Source organism: Suillus plorans, assembly GCF_016647745.1.
Source record: "Suillus plorans strain S12 chromosome Unknown HD556scaffold_45, whole genome shotgun sequence".
In the NCBI taxonomy this organism is placed as follows: Eukaryota; Fungi; Basidiomycota; class Agaricomycetes; order Boletales; family Suillaceae; genus Suillus; species Suillus plorans.
In genome coordinates, this window is record NW_024537429.1 from 22,887 (window position 1) to 39,262 (window position 16,376).

The 16,376-nt window shown below is 40.5% G+C and overlaps 1 protein-coding gene across 1 annotated transcript; it reads left to right on the top strand.

The window, feature by feature from the left end:
- Nucleotides 1-3,743: 3,743 nt before the first annotated feature.
- HD556DRAFT_1445541 (uncharacterized protein) lies at nt 3,744-4,760 on the top strand (the record flags this gene model as incomplete). Its single annotated transcript, XM_041306953.1, has 4 exons — nt 3,744-4,071; nt 4,148-4,230; nt 4,281-4,579; nt 4,613-4,760. The coding sequence occupies 4 exons, from the start codon at nt 3,744-3,746 to the stop codon at nt 4,758-4,760; spliced, it is 858 nt and encodes a 285-aa protein (XP_041157929.1).
- Between the last annotated feature and the right edge of the window lie 11,616 nt (nt 4,761-16,376).

Sequence of the window (16,376 nt, forward strand, 5' to 3'; positions counted from 1 at the left end):
TATACTTGAGACGACAAGTGCATTCGACCCTAAAGGGGAAGCGAGTGCAGCAAGGATCTGGTAGTAGGCGCTACTGGTTGGCTGATGCGGAGCGCATGAAAGCACAGGTGCGCATGACGAGGCGCAGGAAAGCGAAGGTGCGCGCAAGGTGCGGGAAGCGCGCACGCGCGTGAGCGGAAATGAGAGAGAGTAAGAGTGAGTTTGCTTAAGTGATGATTAGATATTAGATGAGGTGAGAGATGCAAGCTGAGAGACGAGGTGCCAAAGAATAGATTGCAACTATATTCTGCTAGGTAGTAAGTGGGTAAGTGGGAGGTAAAGTGGAAAGTGAGTTAGGTGAGTAATATTATGTACTGCTGGCGCTTATATACAGCGCCTAAGCACTGTCATGCAGAGCCGAAGCGCTACCGAGTGAGGTATGTAAATATATATGTAAGTAAGGGTCCATGATAAGAATAAAGGTGGAACAATATGCAAATGAGAGAAATGGAAATATACGCACTAGAGAACTTGGTGGACAGTGGATGGATGCTTCTGGATGGCTGGCGCTATAGGGCGCTCAAGCGCGGGAAAGCACGCGCGCATATACATCGTGAAGCGCGGGAAGTGTGCGTGCATGTTGTGTGGAAAAGCTGCGCCTCATATAGGAATAGCTGCGGATAGCATGCAGAGTGATGCTACAAGTTCGTGCCATGTACTCCCTAGTGAAAACTGCCATATCACACAATGTGAGGCACGAGTCTCTACAATGTGCTCAAGGGTCGGATCCGAAGGGCTTGGCTTCAGCTCGTGCACTGCGCCCCTCACCTGAGTACGTGCCCCTAACTTCCAAGGGCTAATAGACGATGTCCGGAGTCCGATGTCCGATGCACGGGAATTCCGGCGGACGTTCGGAAACAAGTGATAAGACTAATCCAGATGATGTCCAAACTAGAAAGGAAACAGTGGAGGACTACCAAAGGTAGAGGCGGAGGTGTTAAGTCTATAGGAGTCGATCCTAAGACTATCAGAGGACGACGAGAGGAGAACTCAAGTCAGACGGAGGAGGGAATGAGCAGAGTCTAAGATAATATTTGAACTGAGGAAGTACAAAGATTCTACAGAGTTTATATACTACAGAGGACTTAATGGAGAGTCAGTCAGCGCAGTCTGAAGCTATGCGAGGCTGTGGACGGAGGATGTAGAAAAGTCAAACACTAGTCTATCTGAAAATAGTAAATGAAGACGGAGATGAAGACATGGAAAATAAAGCTGGAAATGAAACGAGGTACGGAAAATGAGGAAGTCTAACTCAAGAAGGATCGTTCAAAGGGATAAGGCACGGAAGTTAGACGTGGGTCGGATCCGGACGATACATAGAAGTCGGCCGGATCCGGAAATCCGGAAATGATGTGTGTGATAGGTCCGGGTCCGGAACACGGGATATGACACCTACGCCTGAACCACTAGAGAAGTTATCACATATGTAGAAAGAGTATACACACATGATAGTACATACTGTAGGTTTTGTCCAACATAGTGCCATGCCCCACCGGACAATAAACAAGGATAATCTCAGCTTCTACATGTCTAGATGTACCATTGTTCATTGATAAGGGACTATCTCCTCCTCCAGCCATGGTGGCCACCCTAGCCTTGGCTGACATGTTTATATGTCAGCATAGTCTCAAGGTCATGCGACAGTCTGTGATAATTTACAGGGACTTTTCATGGTATCTCCATCTGGGTACGATGGATCATTAGTGCATGTGCGATGAGACATGAAACAAACCACTCACTGCCTATGTTGGAACAATTCAGGCAAGACACAGAAAATTGTGAAGGATCTGGTATATTCTGAATCAAGGTGTCTGTGGTAAGCACCACAGAGAACCTTTCAATTTTGCCTTCTCTAAAACTTTGCCAGAAAGGTAAGTCTCTCGGATGCAAGGCATTGGTAGGTAGGACTGTTGGTGCATGCAAAGCCCCTCATCCAACACATGAGGAACACACGAAGGCATCTTTACCAGGAACATACCCCTATACAACAAGTGTGCAAGGTATTTCTAACAATAAAAGAACACACCAAGGAGCTAGTGAGAATCACAGTGGGAAGAAGATAACCAGGGGCAAAGGCAAAGATCACCACAATGCTGAAATAATCGCCGATATAAAAAATTCCCACAATTGATTTGGTAGAGAATTAGGTGTATCCTTACTACAGAACCCTCCTTAGGAAGTTAGGGTTTCAGAATACAGAATCAATGTGTAATGCACAATGCACTCCAGAGCTCACAACTCTACATATATTTTATTTGGAACAGCTGGAGAACAAGTATTAGCATATATTAAAGAGGTCTACCAAATCAAAATTTTAAAATTGATGCTGTAGAGCCTTCCTGGGATGAAACATTGCTTAAGTGTATCCAAAATGTGTGATTTTCACTGGAAGCATGAAAGACTTTTTCAGCAAGCAAAATGTTGAAAAATTTGTAAAAAAGTCTTTCATGCTTCCAGTGTTTCAGACACTAAAGTCAAGATCAACCCAGATCCCATCAACCTATCAACATAGGAACTTTAATATATATAAAATACCTCATTCTGAATCTACTCCAGGTGTTTCTATGTCAATAGAACACCACTACAGCATGCTATTCATGATTCATGAGCAAACTGTGCAGTCAGGCTAAATCAGAAAATCACACTCTTGGCTTGATTGAGTCTCTGCTTTGTTTGCATTTGGTGTTAATTGAATGATGTGGATTCTTTGCTATGAACATAATTGTATATTGGCTGAGGTACCATGCATGACATACTGCTGCAACAAGCTTTCAACAAAATAAAATAAAATATTGTTGGGCCTAATGTGCAGAGACCTAAGACATACACTACAATAGATCTGATAGTATGAATATGTGTTGTTGTTGTGTTGTTATTTAGAAATAAGTGAAAATTGTGCATTTCCCATGGAACAGTATGTTAGAAAAAGTTATTTTTGCTTGGCATACCTTATAAGGCATTGCAAGCCCTCAATTGACCAAGCCCATTTGAAGTGCTGTAAGACTTGGAGTCCTTGTGGCCTCATAGAGGTCGATTTCCTGATGCACCTTGAATGTTGATTATTACCCAAATCACTTCATATCATATCCAACTCAATATGCAAGAAACCTGAAAGCATTGGACATCAGATTATCAGACATCACATTAGGTTTCACATTAGCCTATTGAATATCACATTTACTTGTCCTACCTATGTCCAGTTCCATCATGCTAGCCCCACTAGGTGCATTATGAGTTGCTTTCACATTGCTAAGATTATAGACCACATTATTACATGTATTCTTATAGTCCACAGCATCTCATGGGTTATTACATCGGACATCAGACCCAAAAATATTGGACTGACTTCAAGTATCATTCATCATTCAAGTAGAGGATAGCCATTCTCCAATGCTTAGGGGTCAAATCCAATAATTCGTAGTTCATAGTTGACATTGTGAATATCATTGTTCTTTTATTATCCACATCTGTTCCCGTTATTATTGCGCATACAACTCACTTTCCTGATGTTCACTATCATGTCACTATGAGATTTTGACTCTGGTGATCACTTGGCAATTTAATCTTTAGTAAGAGCCTGTACAGCGATGGATTATGTTGTACGATTATTCATGCAGATTATTCCCGCGCTGTGATCTTGAGGGTGACCTTTGTGTGACATACACTGTGACTCCGCACTGCACTGAACCTCCTCACCATCAGATATGGCTCACTCGCTGAAATCAGTGGCAGCAAAGCCTAAGAAAACAAAGTTCAGAAAAACTCGTTCAGCAGCAGAAGAAAATGTACCAGCTGAAACTTCAACATCCTCTTCTACTCGGGTCCATTGGACTGAAGATCACACCTCAAGCCTAATTAAGTTTCTGGCTGCACATAGATCGGAGGCTGGTGATGGAATGAACTTCAAGATTGGAGTCTTTCAAGCTGCGGCTGCCCATTTCCTCGAGCCCCCTGAAGGAGTTTCAAAAGAAGGATGGGTGCCACCTGTTGCAAGAGATTCTCATGCTTGCAAGAACAAATGGGCTGCAGTACGTGCATATATTTTGTTCTTGATGTAACTCACACATTTTCAAATACAAAAAAATACATGATTGTTCTCGATATCAAGGCTCAGTCTGGCTTGCTTGGGACAACAAGCTTGGTGCTGGTATTGACAGTACATCAGAGGCAGTATGGGCTGCATATATCAAGGTACATTTTTTTGTCTTGTGGTATACTATGTATCTCATTTTTTATGTAAGAGGCGCCCTGATGCTGCACCATTTCACAATAAGGGATGGCCACACTTTGACAAAGTTGATGCTCTTTTGTCTACCACTGCTTTGAAAGGAACTCATGCATTTCATGCTGCACTCGAGGAGCCTCGCAAGCCATCACCTAATCTCGATTTTCTGAATGAAGAGGGTCTTCTGCAGCCTGGGCCTGAGGATGTGTCTCGAGATCATCAGGACATTCTGGATGAGGGTGAGGATGATGAAGACCTTATCCCTTGGGAAAAGACTCCACCTCGTCGAAGACACACTCCAGCTCCCCTTCTCAAGTGAAAATCTGACAACATCTCTACTTCTACCAGTTCAACTTTCACTCCAGCATCAAAGAGGCATCGTTCGAGTGGTGCTGCAGCACTGTTTGCTATTGCTGAAAAATTTTTGGACTTCACTGACACATTTCGCTCAAGTTCTCAACCTCAGTTATCCTCTCTTGCCCCATCACCAATTTGAAGGCAGCATGCACAGAACGTCGAGACTCATCTCACTGCTGATGAAATGGCTGCTCTTATTGAGGCCTTCCAGACTGATGTTAGCACTGCAGATGCATATATGGTAATGCAGGATGACAATGCTCGTCGCTTGTTTATCAATCGAAAAATCACACAGATCAATAGTCAATAATTTTTGTTCCTTCTATGCCAATATATTAGGTTAACCTCTACTGCCTTCTACTTGCTCGTTGATGTTTGTGCAGGAATAACTGGTAGTCTTACCACATCATGTTTCCTATCTCTTCTCTTTGTTCCTTTGCTGCTTCTCATTCTTCAAAATTTGCTGGTCCTTCTGCTAGATATCCTCTACCATCCTCCAACTCTGAACCATCAATACTACCATCATTGAATTCAGATAAAGTTGTGTATAGCACAGAGTGCAGGAGGGATACGAGCTTGAAATGTCATACTATATTCTGGTGGGTTTATGAGTATCGGAAATCGTCTCTTGAGTATGCCGAAAATACGTTCAACAACATTTCATGCTTGAGCATGTCGTAGATTGTACAATTCATGTGAATTTTTTGGTCTAGCAGAAGATGTTAGTTTGTGAACAGATTCAAGGCCTTGAAAATACAAACCTGACAGCAGCTCGACCCCACTCTGCAAGATGGTAGCGAACATTTTAGTGAGGTACAAGCAATGTTTCACATATACCAAACCCTGCATCAGCAAGATAATATTTCCCTTTTGGAACAAACAGATCTGTCAACCGAGCTTCATTGAATAGCATGGCATCTGATACTGATCCATCCCAACCACTGAGGATATACTGGAATCGAAGGTCGAAAGAACAGCATGCCAGGCAGTTCTGACTGACTCCCCCTTTTCAGTTACATGCAAGATGCCTCTCATCCACAGAGGGGCAACAGTTGATGTGAGTGCCATCAATTGCCCCAAGAGCTCCTGCAAAGTACCAAAAGAATATGGGGTTATCACAAATTTCATGTGGAATAGGATAATCTTCTTTGGCAAAAAGACGTATCTCTTGTAGAAAGGCGAAGACAAAAGAGCGAGAAGAATTCATTTGAAGTACCTGGTTTGTCTCAGTCAAGCAGACAAGAATTGAGAAGATAAAAAAGTACTTTGTGATTGTGGTGTGTGAGTGTTGAAACCTCTCAGCAACATGACAACTCTTGAGGCCTGTCACACAGGTATACAAGAAAATTGCTGTTTGTTCTTCAAGTGTGAGAAATTTTGAGTCATCCAAACCAGACTCCCGTAATTCTTGAACAAGTGCAACAAATACATGTTTGTGCATCCCAAGTTCATTTTTGATCCTTTCTGGGTGTCCATTGAGAAGTTCCTGGAGCCATGCAAAGCCAGACAATATAGAAGTATGATATAGGTCTTTGTCAAGGTATGAAGTAATATAGGCTATAGAAATTGCCATAATTAGCTGTACAATCATTGCTACAACAGTCTGTAAGAGATTGAGCCTTTGTGGCAGGTCCTTTGGATGAGGCATGGTCGCAGTTTTGCCCCTATGTTAGGGTTTGGGTGAGTGACATTTAGGTGACATCAGAGAGCACCAAAAAGTCACACCAGGTTCGTGGGAATAATCTATACAAATAATCTAAAGCAATAATAATAATCTGTATAATAATCGGCTGCTGTATAGGCTCTAAGTAAGTTTTGAACCCATACAAACAGATTTAGATTCTGTCGTATCGACTGCTTGGCTAAGACCAGTGAGATGCACTTCCAGTGAACTCATTCAGAAGTGAAACAACTGGGTCATGAATGACAACTGACAATGGAAGGTTCACATATGATTGGGACTCAAGAAGGATGTTGAAAATGAATATTGGAACTGACAAAATGCAGATAAATGTACCTTGAGGATTCACTTCTGAATGGGTTCATTTGAAGCACATCTAACTGGTCTTAGCTAAGCAGTCGATACAACAGAATCTAAATCTGTCTGTGTGGGTTCAAAACCTGCTAAAGATGAAATTATCAAGTGATTATCAGAGTCAAAATCTGTTTCTCTTGGACTGCACAGGTTTGAAACCTGCCAGTGATAATATTTTATTTTGTGAAATCACACCTTGACATTTCCTCATAAATGATATATGAGGTTTTTTTTTCCTGTCAGAACACACCTTGACATTGACTCCTGTGTATTTTGATATTATGGCTTGTGCTCTCAAACATCTGCTTTATATGGTGTTTGTGGATGCACTTTTCTGTGTTCAAGAACACCTCTGGGCTCCATGTGACATGGCTCCGCATCCTGAGCACAAATGCCTCAAATCATTCTTTGGGGTTGTATAGCTTTCATCCTGCTGCCACACGGTACAAATGTGTGTTCTATCTTTGATCTACAAGGCTTTGTTGATGCCATCTGAGACAACTTCATGTTGTCCAAAAGCACTCACTGCTTAAGAGAGTCAGGAAAGTGATACCAGCGGTATGATTGTAGTGCTGACCAAAACTGAATGTGCATCTCAACATAGTCCTCAGGCCAATCATGAACACAAACAGATTTCTTCAAAGGTCTTGACTTGGTTGAAGAGAAAGAAGAGCAGATTACACATCAAACTTTCAAGTTTGATCCTAATGACCTGGGGAATGAGGAAGAATACACATGTGTCAAGGCTGGGATTCAAGGCAAATATTCAAAATAGCCATCTGGCAACTATTTGCTTATGTATAAGGTTGAGGTGCACTGTATTTGAGACCTGCTCGTTTTTTTTTTTTGAAAGTATTGTATTGCAGTCTGTATTCAATTCATCTGTTTAGCTGAGGGAAAACATTGCGAGTGACAGGGAACAGTATACTTGCCTTGCATATTCACTTTGGAATGTTTTCTTTAAGCATGCATTCAAATGGTGTTAGTCAAGCAGTTGCTACAACAGAATCCAAATCTGTTTCAAATCTAAGTGTATGGGTTCAAAACCTGCTAAAAATGAAATTCCTAGTGATTATCACAGTCAAAATCTGTTTCTCTTGGACCATGTAGGTTTCAAACCTGCCAATGATAAAATTCATTTTTTTAATAAAACCACACCTTGACATATGCTCATGGTCGGTTTGCTTACAAGCTCATCAGAGTTGTGTTTAGCCAAGTGGTCGTCCTGACAGAATAAAAATCTGTTTCCATTGGAGTGCAACAGGTTTGAAATCTGTTGAATGTTGCATTTTTTCCACAAGAAAATGTCTCAAATATCTGCTGATAGACAGTATCTCAAAAATTGATTTTCAAACTCAGAGAATGCAGCTGGGTTACAGTTCTCTTGACAGAAGGTGTCTGCTTTAGAACAGATTTGGATTCTGTTGTATTAACTGTTTATCTAAGAACAGTTAGAAGCATCTTTAAAGAAAACATCCAGAAGTGAATCTGAAAAGCAAGTCTACTGTTCCCTATCACTCGCAATGTTTTCCCTCAGCTGAACAGATGAATTAAATACAGACTGCAATACAGCACTTTCAAAAAACGAGAAAAGAGCAGGTCTCAAATACAGTGCACCTCCTTATACATAAGCGAATAGTGGCCAGATGGCTATTTTGAATATTTGCCTTGAATCCCAGCCTTGACACATGTGTATTCTTCCTCATTCCCCAGGTCATTAGGATCAAACTTGAAAGTTTGATGTGTAATCTGCTCTTTTTTCTCTTCAACCAAGTCAAGACCTTTGAAGAAATCTGTTTGTGTTCATGATTGGCCTGAGGACTATGTTGAGATGCACATTCAGTTTTGGTCAGCACTACAATCATACCGCTGGCATCACTTTCCTGACTCTCTTAAGCAGTGAGTGCTTTTGGACAACATGAAGTTGTCTCAGATGGCATCAACAAAGCCTTGTAGATCAAAGATAGATGAGCCTATTTTTATATATGCATCAAGAAGTATAGAGCACTATCAGTTTCCATATCCTTGTTCATCATTTGTCCAACATTATACATAAGCGAATAGTGGCCAGATGGCTATTTTGAATCTTTGCCTTGAATCTCAGCCTTAACAGATGTGTGTTCTTCCTCATTCCCCAGGCCATTAGGATCAAACTTGAAAGTTTGATGTGTAATCTGCTCTTCTTCTTCAACAAAGTCAAGACCGTTGGAGAGAATTAAATTGCTCTTGTACTCATCATTCCGAGTTTGCATCAAGACTTTGGTCATATATTGAACTTTGCGTCAAGGATAAAAGAATCAACAGTGACCATGCTATTGAAAGAACTGACAAAATGCAGATAAACGTGCCTTGAGGATTCACTTCTGAATGAGTTCATTGGAAGTGCATCTCACTGGTCTTAGCCAAGCAGTTGATACGACAGAATCTAAATCTGTCTGTGTGGGTTCAAAACCTACCAAAGATCAAATTGTCAAGTGATCACCAGAGTCAAAATCTGTTTCTCTTGGAATGTGTGGGTTTAAAACCTGCCAATGATAACATTTTTATTCCATGAAATCGCACCTTGACATTTCCTCATGATTGATATATGTTTTTTTTTTCCCTGTTAGAACACACCTTGACATCGACCCATGTGTACTTTCCTGAGAGTTTCATATGACTGGTCTTAGCCAAGTAGATGTTGCAACAGAGTCAAAATCTGTTTCTTTCAAGCCATGCAGGTTCAAAACCTGCTTGCACAATATTTTGCAGTGTATAGATTCTCAGAGACCCAAGTCCCAAGTGCAAGCAAATAGGGACAGTTAGACATTTTGGAGTATTAATCAAAGTGATGTCATTCGCGTCAGTTTTATCTTTTTCAATGCAATCCAGGTGTGACTGCTTTGTACTAGTTTTGCAGCAGAATATAGCAATAATGCTTCTGTTGCATCTATACATTGTGGTCTGTAGCTGGGAGTATCCTTCAGCATGACATAAAAATAAAATGATGAAAATATACCAGCAGTGTTGGATTGGACAACAGATGGACGTGTAATGTAGGGCGTCCACAGAAATGCAGTGCTTGGTATGGGACAGGATGTGATTTCATAAAATAAAAATGTTATCATTGGCAGGTTTCAAACCTGCACAGTCCAAGAGAAACAGATTTTGACTCTGATGATCACTTGCAATTTCATCTTTGACAGGTTTTGATTCTGTCGTATTAACTGCTTGGCTAAGACCAGTTAGATGCACTCCCATTGAATCCATTTAGAAGTGAATCCTCAAGGTACATTTTGTCAGTTCTAACATTAATTTCTAACATCACCCTTGAGCTCAACCATATGTGATCCTTCCATTGTCAGTTGTCACTCGCGACCCAAGACATCACAAACATCATCGGCCCACTGTGGTGGTCTGCCATCAGCACTTTTTTTGAGCAATTGCTTAATAAACAGGTCTTGAAGTAGAGGCCCAGGAGAAGTCTGATGTCTTTTGCGCTAAGAGTAGAATAAAAGAATCAATCATGGTGACCATATTATTGAAAGAACTGACAAAATGCAGATAGATATGCCTTGAGGATTCACTTGTGAATGGACACCATTGGAGGTGCATCTAACTGTTCTTAGCCAAGCAGTTAATATGACAGAATATAAATCTGTCTGCGTGGGTTCAAAACCCGCCAAAGATGAAATCACTCAAGTGATCACCAGAGTTAAAATCTGTTTCTCTTGGACGGTGCAGGTTTGAAACCTGCCAGTTGCAACATTTGTTTTCTATAAAAATGCACCTTGAAATATGCTCATGGTCGGTTTGCTTGCAAGCTGATCAAAGTTGTCTTTAGCCAAGTGGTTGTCGCAACAGAATAAAAATCTGTTTCTATTGGAATGCGATGGGTTTAAAACCTGTTGAATGTCACATTTTTTCTATGAGAACGTGCCTTGAATGTTGGCTCATAGACGGTATCTCAGACATTGATCTTCATTGGTCTTAGTCAAGTTGTCGCCAGAGTTAAAATCTGTGTCTCTTGAGCTTTGCAGATTTGAAACCTGCTGATGATGATTTTTTTATTCTATGGAATTAAACCCTGATATTTCCTCGTGGATAGTTTTCTTCAAAACCCATCATAAATGCTCTTTTCCATATCATTGCCACAATAACATGGCTAAGACCATTTAAGATGAGTTTTTGAGAAGACTCTTCACTAGGAAATGTCAAGGTGTGATTTCATAGGATAAAAATGTTATCATTAGCAGGTTTCAAACCTGCACAGTTCAAAGAGAAACAGATTTTGACTCTGGCGACAACTCAGCTAAGACTGATGAAGATAAGTGTCTGAGATACTGTCTATGATTCAATATTCAAGGCATTTTTTATAGAAAAAAAATGTGATGTTTCACTGGTTTTAAGCCTGTTGCACTCCAATAGAAACAGATTTTGATTCTGTAATGACAACCGCTTGGCCAAACACTAGTCTCAGCAGCTTTAAAGCAAACCGACCATGAGCATATGTCAAGGTGTGTTTTCATAGAAAATGAATTTTATCATTGGCAGGTTTCAAACCTACACGGTCCAAGAGAAACAGATTTTAACTCTGGTGATCACTTGAGTGATTTCATCTTTGGCGGGTTTTGAACCCACGCAGACAGATTTAGATTCTGTCGCATTAACCGCTTGGCTGAGAGCAGTTGGGTTCAATTCCAATGAACCCATTCAGAAGTGAGTCCTCAAGGCACATTTATCTGCATTTTGTCAATTCTTTCAACAGCATGGTCACCATTAATTCTTGTATACTGCTCTTATTGCAAAAGACACAGACTTCTGCTGGGGCTCTTAACTTCAAGACCTGTTTACCTAACAATTTCCTTGAAAAAGTGCTGATGGCAGACCATCACGGTGGGTTCATGAGTGAAAACTGACAATAAAAAGATTGCACAGTTGAATCCAAGGTGGATGTTAGAAATTGATGTCTGCGCCCAAGCAAATGTTGCAATTGGCAGGTTTGAGCAGGATAAAATAAATAAATGATGATCATGCTATTGAAAGAACTGACAAAATGCAGATAAATGTGCCTCGAGGATTCGCTTCTGAATGTATTTATTGGGAGTGCATCTAACTGGTCTCAGCCAAGCGGTCAATACAGCATAATCTAAATCTGTCTACGTGGGTTCAAAACCTGCTGAAGATGAATTTGCCAAGTGATCACCAGAATCAAAATCTGTTTCTCTTGGACTGTGCAGGTTTGAAACCTGCCAGTGATACAATTGATTTTCTATCAAAGCACACCTTGAAATTTGCTCATGGTCGGTTTGCTTGCAAGCTAATCACAGTTGTGTTCAGCCAAGCGCCTGTTATCGCAGAATACACATCTGTTTCCATTGGAGTGCAACGAGTTTGAAACTTGTGGGATGTCACATTTTTTCTATAAGAACATGTCTTGAATATTTGCTCATACACAGCATCTCAGACATCAATCTTCATTGGTCTTGGTCAAGTTGTCGCCAGATTCAAAATCTGTTTCTCATCACAGACTGTCTGCCCTCTGGGGGCTTCGACTCAGTCACAGTCATGGTAGACCATGGCCTTATGAAGCAAAGAATTATTACTCATTATAACAAGATTTTACATCAGAAGGACTAGTCAAACTTCTTTTTAAGAATGTCTTCAAACATTTTAGATTCCACAATAAGGTTCTCTTGGATTGCAGTGTAAAGAGTAGATCCTGTGTGGACACTTAGAAAGTGATCACCTCAGAACTCAGAGTGCGAGTCTAAGTCGTCTCACAGAGACTGCCTGTAGAACTACCTCTTAAAATATAAGTGCAGGGAGGTCTGTTAAGATCGAGGATGAGAGAATGGAAAGTCACCCAAGGTGCTTTTGAATTTCTGAAGATGTGTCAGTATGTCCAAGTATGTCTAAGTATAAGACTTGCGAGAGTACCAAAGTATGACTATGCAAAGTCTATTGAAAGAACTTGAAGATATCGAGATGCGAAATGACAGTGGTCAAGCCAAACAATCATTCCAAATGAACAAGAAGGATCAATTGCGCAAAGTACAACTATCTGAAAGCAACTCTACTGACTATGACTCATAGCAAGGGAAGTAAAGTGAAATGCAAGCAACTAGCGAACCAGATTATATCCTACAGCGTGAAGGTCTGAAAACTGCATAGGCAAGAACAGTAGCGAGATAAGCTATCTGAAATGTAATAAGACTCGAGGTGAGCTGCTACAAAGATATGCATGCAACAGTGCATGAGGCGCGCAGCTATACATATTAATCAAGCTTTCAATGGGCCAACAATGTATGTGCACCTAAGAAATAATCAATAGAAAATAAACAAAGCGAAGATGCACCAGCAAAGTTGAATAGACACAGATGGGACATGATACAGAGGATCAGAAGTGTAAACAGGCCTTGGAAGGAGAAGGACGACCTTTGGATGACTCGGATGAGTGCATGGAACTCTTGGAAGGTAAGAGGAGTGTCAAGGAGTATAATGTGAGACACCTATGAGATTGGCAGGATACATGCCTGACGCCGATCTGAGTGCTACAGTGGTCAGCAGTTCATCTCAAAATTCTCTCAAGAACTCGCTTAGCTTTTTGGATATAAGATCACCACATCTACCACATACCACCCCCAGACCGATGATCAGACAGAACACCTCAACCAAGAATCAGAAATCTATTTTTGCATCTATTGCAGAACCAATCCTATGGAATGGTCTGAGCACCTCCTTCTTGCTGAATTTGTTCACAACCACCAAAAACACAAAGTCTGTAACTCCTCCCTTTTCCTCCTTATGATGGAATATGAACCACATGACATCCTCCATGTCCTCCCTTCTTTGGATACTCCTGCAGCAGAAGAACAATTTAGGAATCTCCAAAAGATCTGTAAGAACTGTCCTGAGCACACATGCTGCGTATGCCACATCTTTGTGCTCCGCAGCTTGCCTTAGCCAGACACCTTGATCTCTCAGTTGAGAGTAGAACCCTGCTTGTCACTCTAGCTTCCTGCTAGTAGACCTGTCCATTTGGACATTGACGACTTGACAAATCCCAGTTGTGAAAAAAAAACACAAATTTGTCAAGGCTGAGATTCTTTATTGAGCTTATTCAAGTGGTTGCCAGAGTCAAAATATATTTCTCTCAAACTAAGCAGGTATGTAATCTATATAATGATGTTTATTGAAAGAACTGACAAAATGCAGATAAATGTGCTTTGAGGATTCACTTTTGAATGAGTTCATTAGAAGTGCATTCAACTAGTCTTAGTCAAGCAGTTAATACAACAGAATCTAAATCTGTACATGTGGGTTCAAAACCCGCTAAAGCTGAAATTGTCAAGTGATTGCCAGAGTTAAAATCGGTCTCTCTTGGGCCATGCAGGTTTGAAACCTGTCAATGACATATTTTATTTTCTATAAAAATACTCCTTGACATGTTATTGCCACAAATAGATTCAAAATCTGATTCTCCTGGATTGAGCAGGTATGAAATCTAATTTTTTATTCTATGAAATTACACCCTGCTCTTCACAAGCACTTTGGCTCTGCCTTGTGGAAGCACTACCAAATTTCTGCTAATTTTGCAAATGCCAATATCATTATGCAGACATCCTCAATGCATCCTACAGACCATTGAGTCAAATGGTTTGCAAAATTTATTGATGATGTAGATGTGAGTTCTTCCCATCTTAGACTTTAACTCAGTGAAGCATAAATAAATACCCTTCCTAGATCCCTACTCATCATTCTTTTTTTTTCTGCCCTCACTCAAAATTCTCATTTGTTTGTGTCTATCAACTTCCTCTATTGCTCTTATATCTATTTGTTGCTTATATATGCTCAATCCTACAATTATGCCTGATCAATCTCAATCAGAACTGACCATCACATGTGATACTGCTATGCTTCTCACAGGTTGATGAGGATAAGGAAGATCAACTGATCTAAGATCCTCCATCTTCTGCTATGAATTCTTCCTTTTCCTGCTCTGGAAGCAGATCCATCTAATGTTAAAGGTGAGGATCGTGCTTTGGATCAGGAAGTGATGTTTTGAATCTGCTCAATCCAGGAGAATCAGATTTTGAATCCATCTTGGGAGTAACACGACTAAGACCATTGAAGATTGGTTTGTGACAAAAATATCTATGAGGGAATGTTAAGTTATGATTTCATAGAAAAAAAATGTTGTTGTTGGCAGGTTTCAAACCTGCGCAGTTCAAGAGAAACAGATTTTGAATCTGGCGACAACTTGACCAAGACCAATGAAGATTGATGTCTGAGATGCTGTGTATGAGCAAATATTCAAGACATGTTCTTATAGAAAAAATGTGACATCCCACAAGTTTCAAACTCGTTGCACTCCAATGGAAACAGATGTGTATTCTGCGATTTTCTATTGATTATTTCTTAGGTGCACATACATTGTTGGCCCATTGAAAGCTTGATTAATATGTATAGCTGCGCGCCTCATGCACTGTTGCATGCATATCTTTGTAGCAGCTCACCTCGAGTCTTATTACATTTCAGATAGCTTATCTCGCTACTGTTCTTGCCTATGCAGTTTTCAGACCTTCACGCTGTAGGATATAATCTGGTTCGCTAGTTGCTTGCATTTCACTTTACTTCCCTTGCTATGAGTCATAGTCAGTAGAGTTGCTTTCAGATAGTTGTACTTTGCGCAATTGATCCTTCTTGTTCATTTGGAATGATTGTTTGGCTTGACCACTGTCATTTCGCATCTCGATATCTTCAAGTTCTTTCAATAGACTTTGCATAGTCATACTTTGGTACTCTCGCAAGTCTTATACTTAGACATACTTGGACATACTGACACATCTTCAGAAATTCAAAAGCACCTTGGGTGACTTTCCATTCTCTCATCCTCGATCTTAACAGACCTCCCTGCACTTATATTTTAAGAGGTAGTTCTACAGGCAGTCTCTGTGAGACGACTTAGACTCGCACTCTGAGTTCTGAGGTGATCACTTTCTAAGTGTCCACACAGGATCTACTCTTTACACTGCAATCCAAGAGAACCTTATTGTGGAATCTAAAATGTTTGAAGACATTCTTAAAAAGAAGTTTGACTAGTCCTTCTGATGTAAAATCTTGTTATAATGAGTAATAATTCTTTGCTTCATAAGGCCATGGTCTACCATGACTGTGACTGAGTCGAAGCCCCCAGAGGGCAGACAGTCTGTGATGAGAAACAGATTTTGAATCTGGCGACAACTTGACCAAGACCAATGAAGATTGATGTCTGAGATGCTGTGTATGAGCAAATATTCAAGACATGTTCTTATAGAAAAAATGTGACATCCCACAAGTTTCAAACTCGTTGCACTCCAATGGAAACAGATGTGTATTCTGCGATAACAGGCGCTTGGCTGAACACAACTGTGATTAGCTTGCAAGCAAACCGACCATGAGCAAATTTCAAGGTGTGCTTTGATAGAAAATCAATTGTATCACTGGCAGGTTTCAAACCTGCACAGTCCAAGAGAAACAGATTTTGATTCTGGTGATCACTTGGCAAATTCATCTTCAGCAGGTTTTGAACCCACGTAGACAGATTTAGATTATGCTGTATTGACCGCTTGGCTGAGACCAGTTAGATGCACTCCCAATAAATACATTCAGAAGCGAATCCTCGAGGCACATTTATCTGCATTTTGTCAGTTCTTTCAATAGCATGATCATCATTTATTTATTTTATCCTGCTCAAAC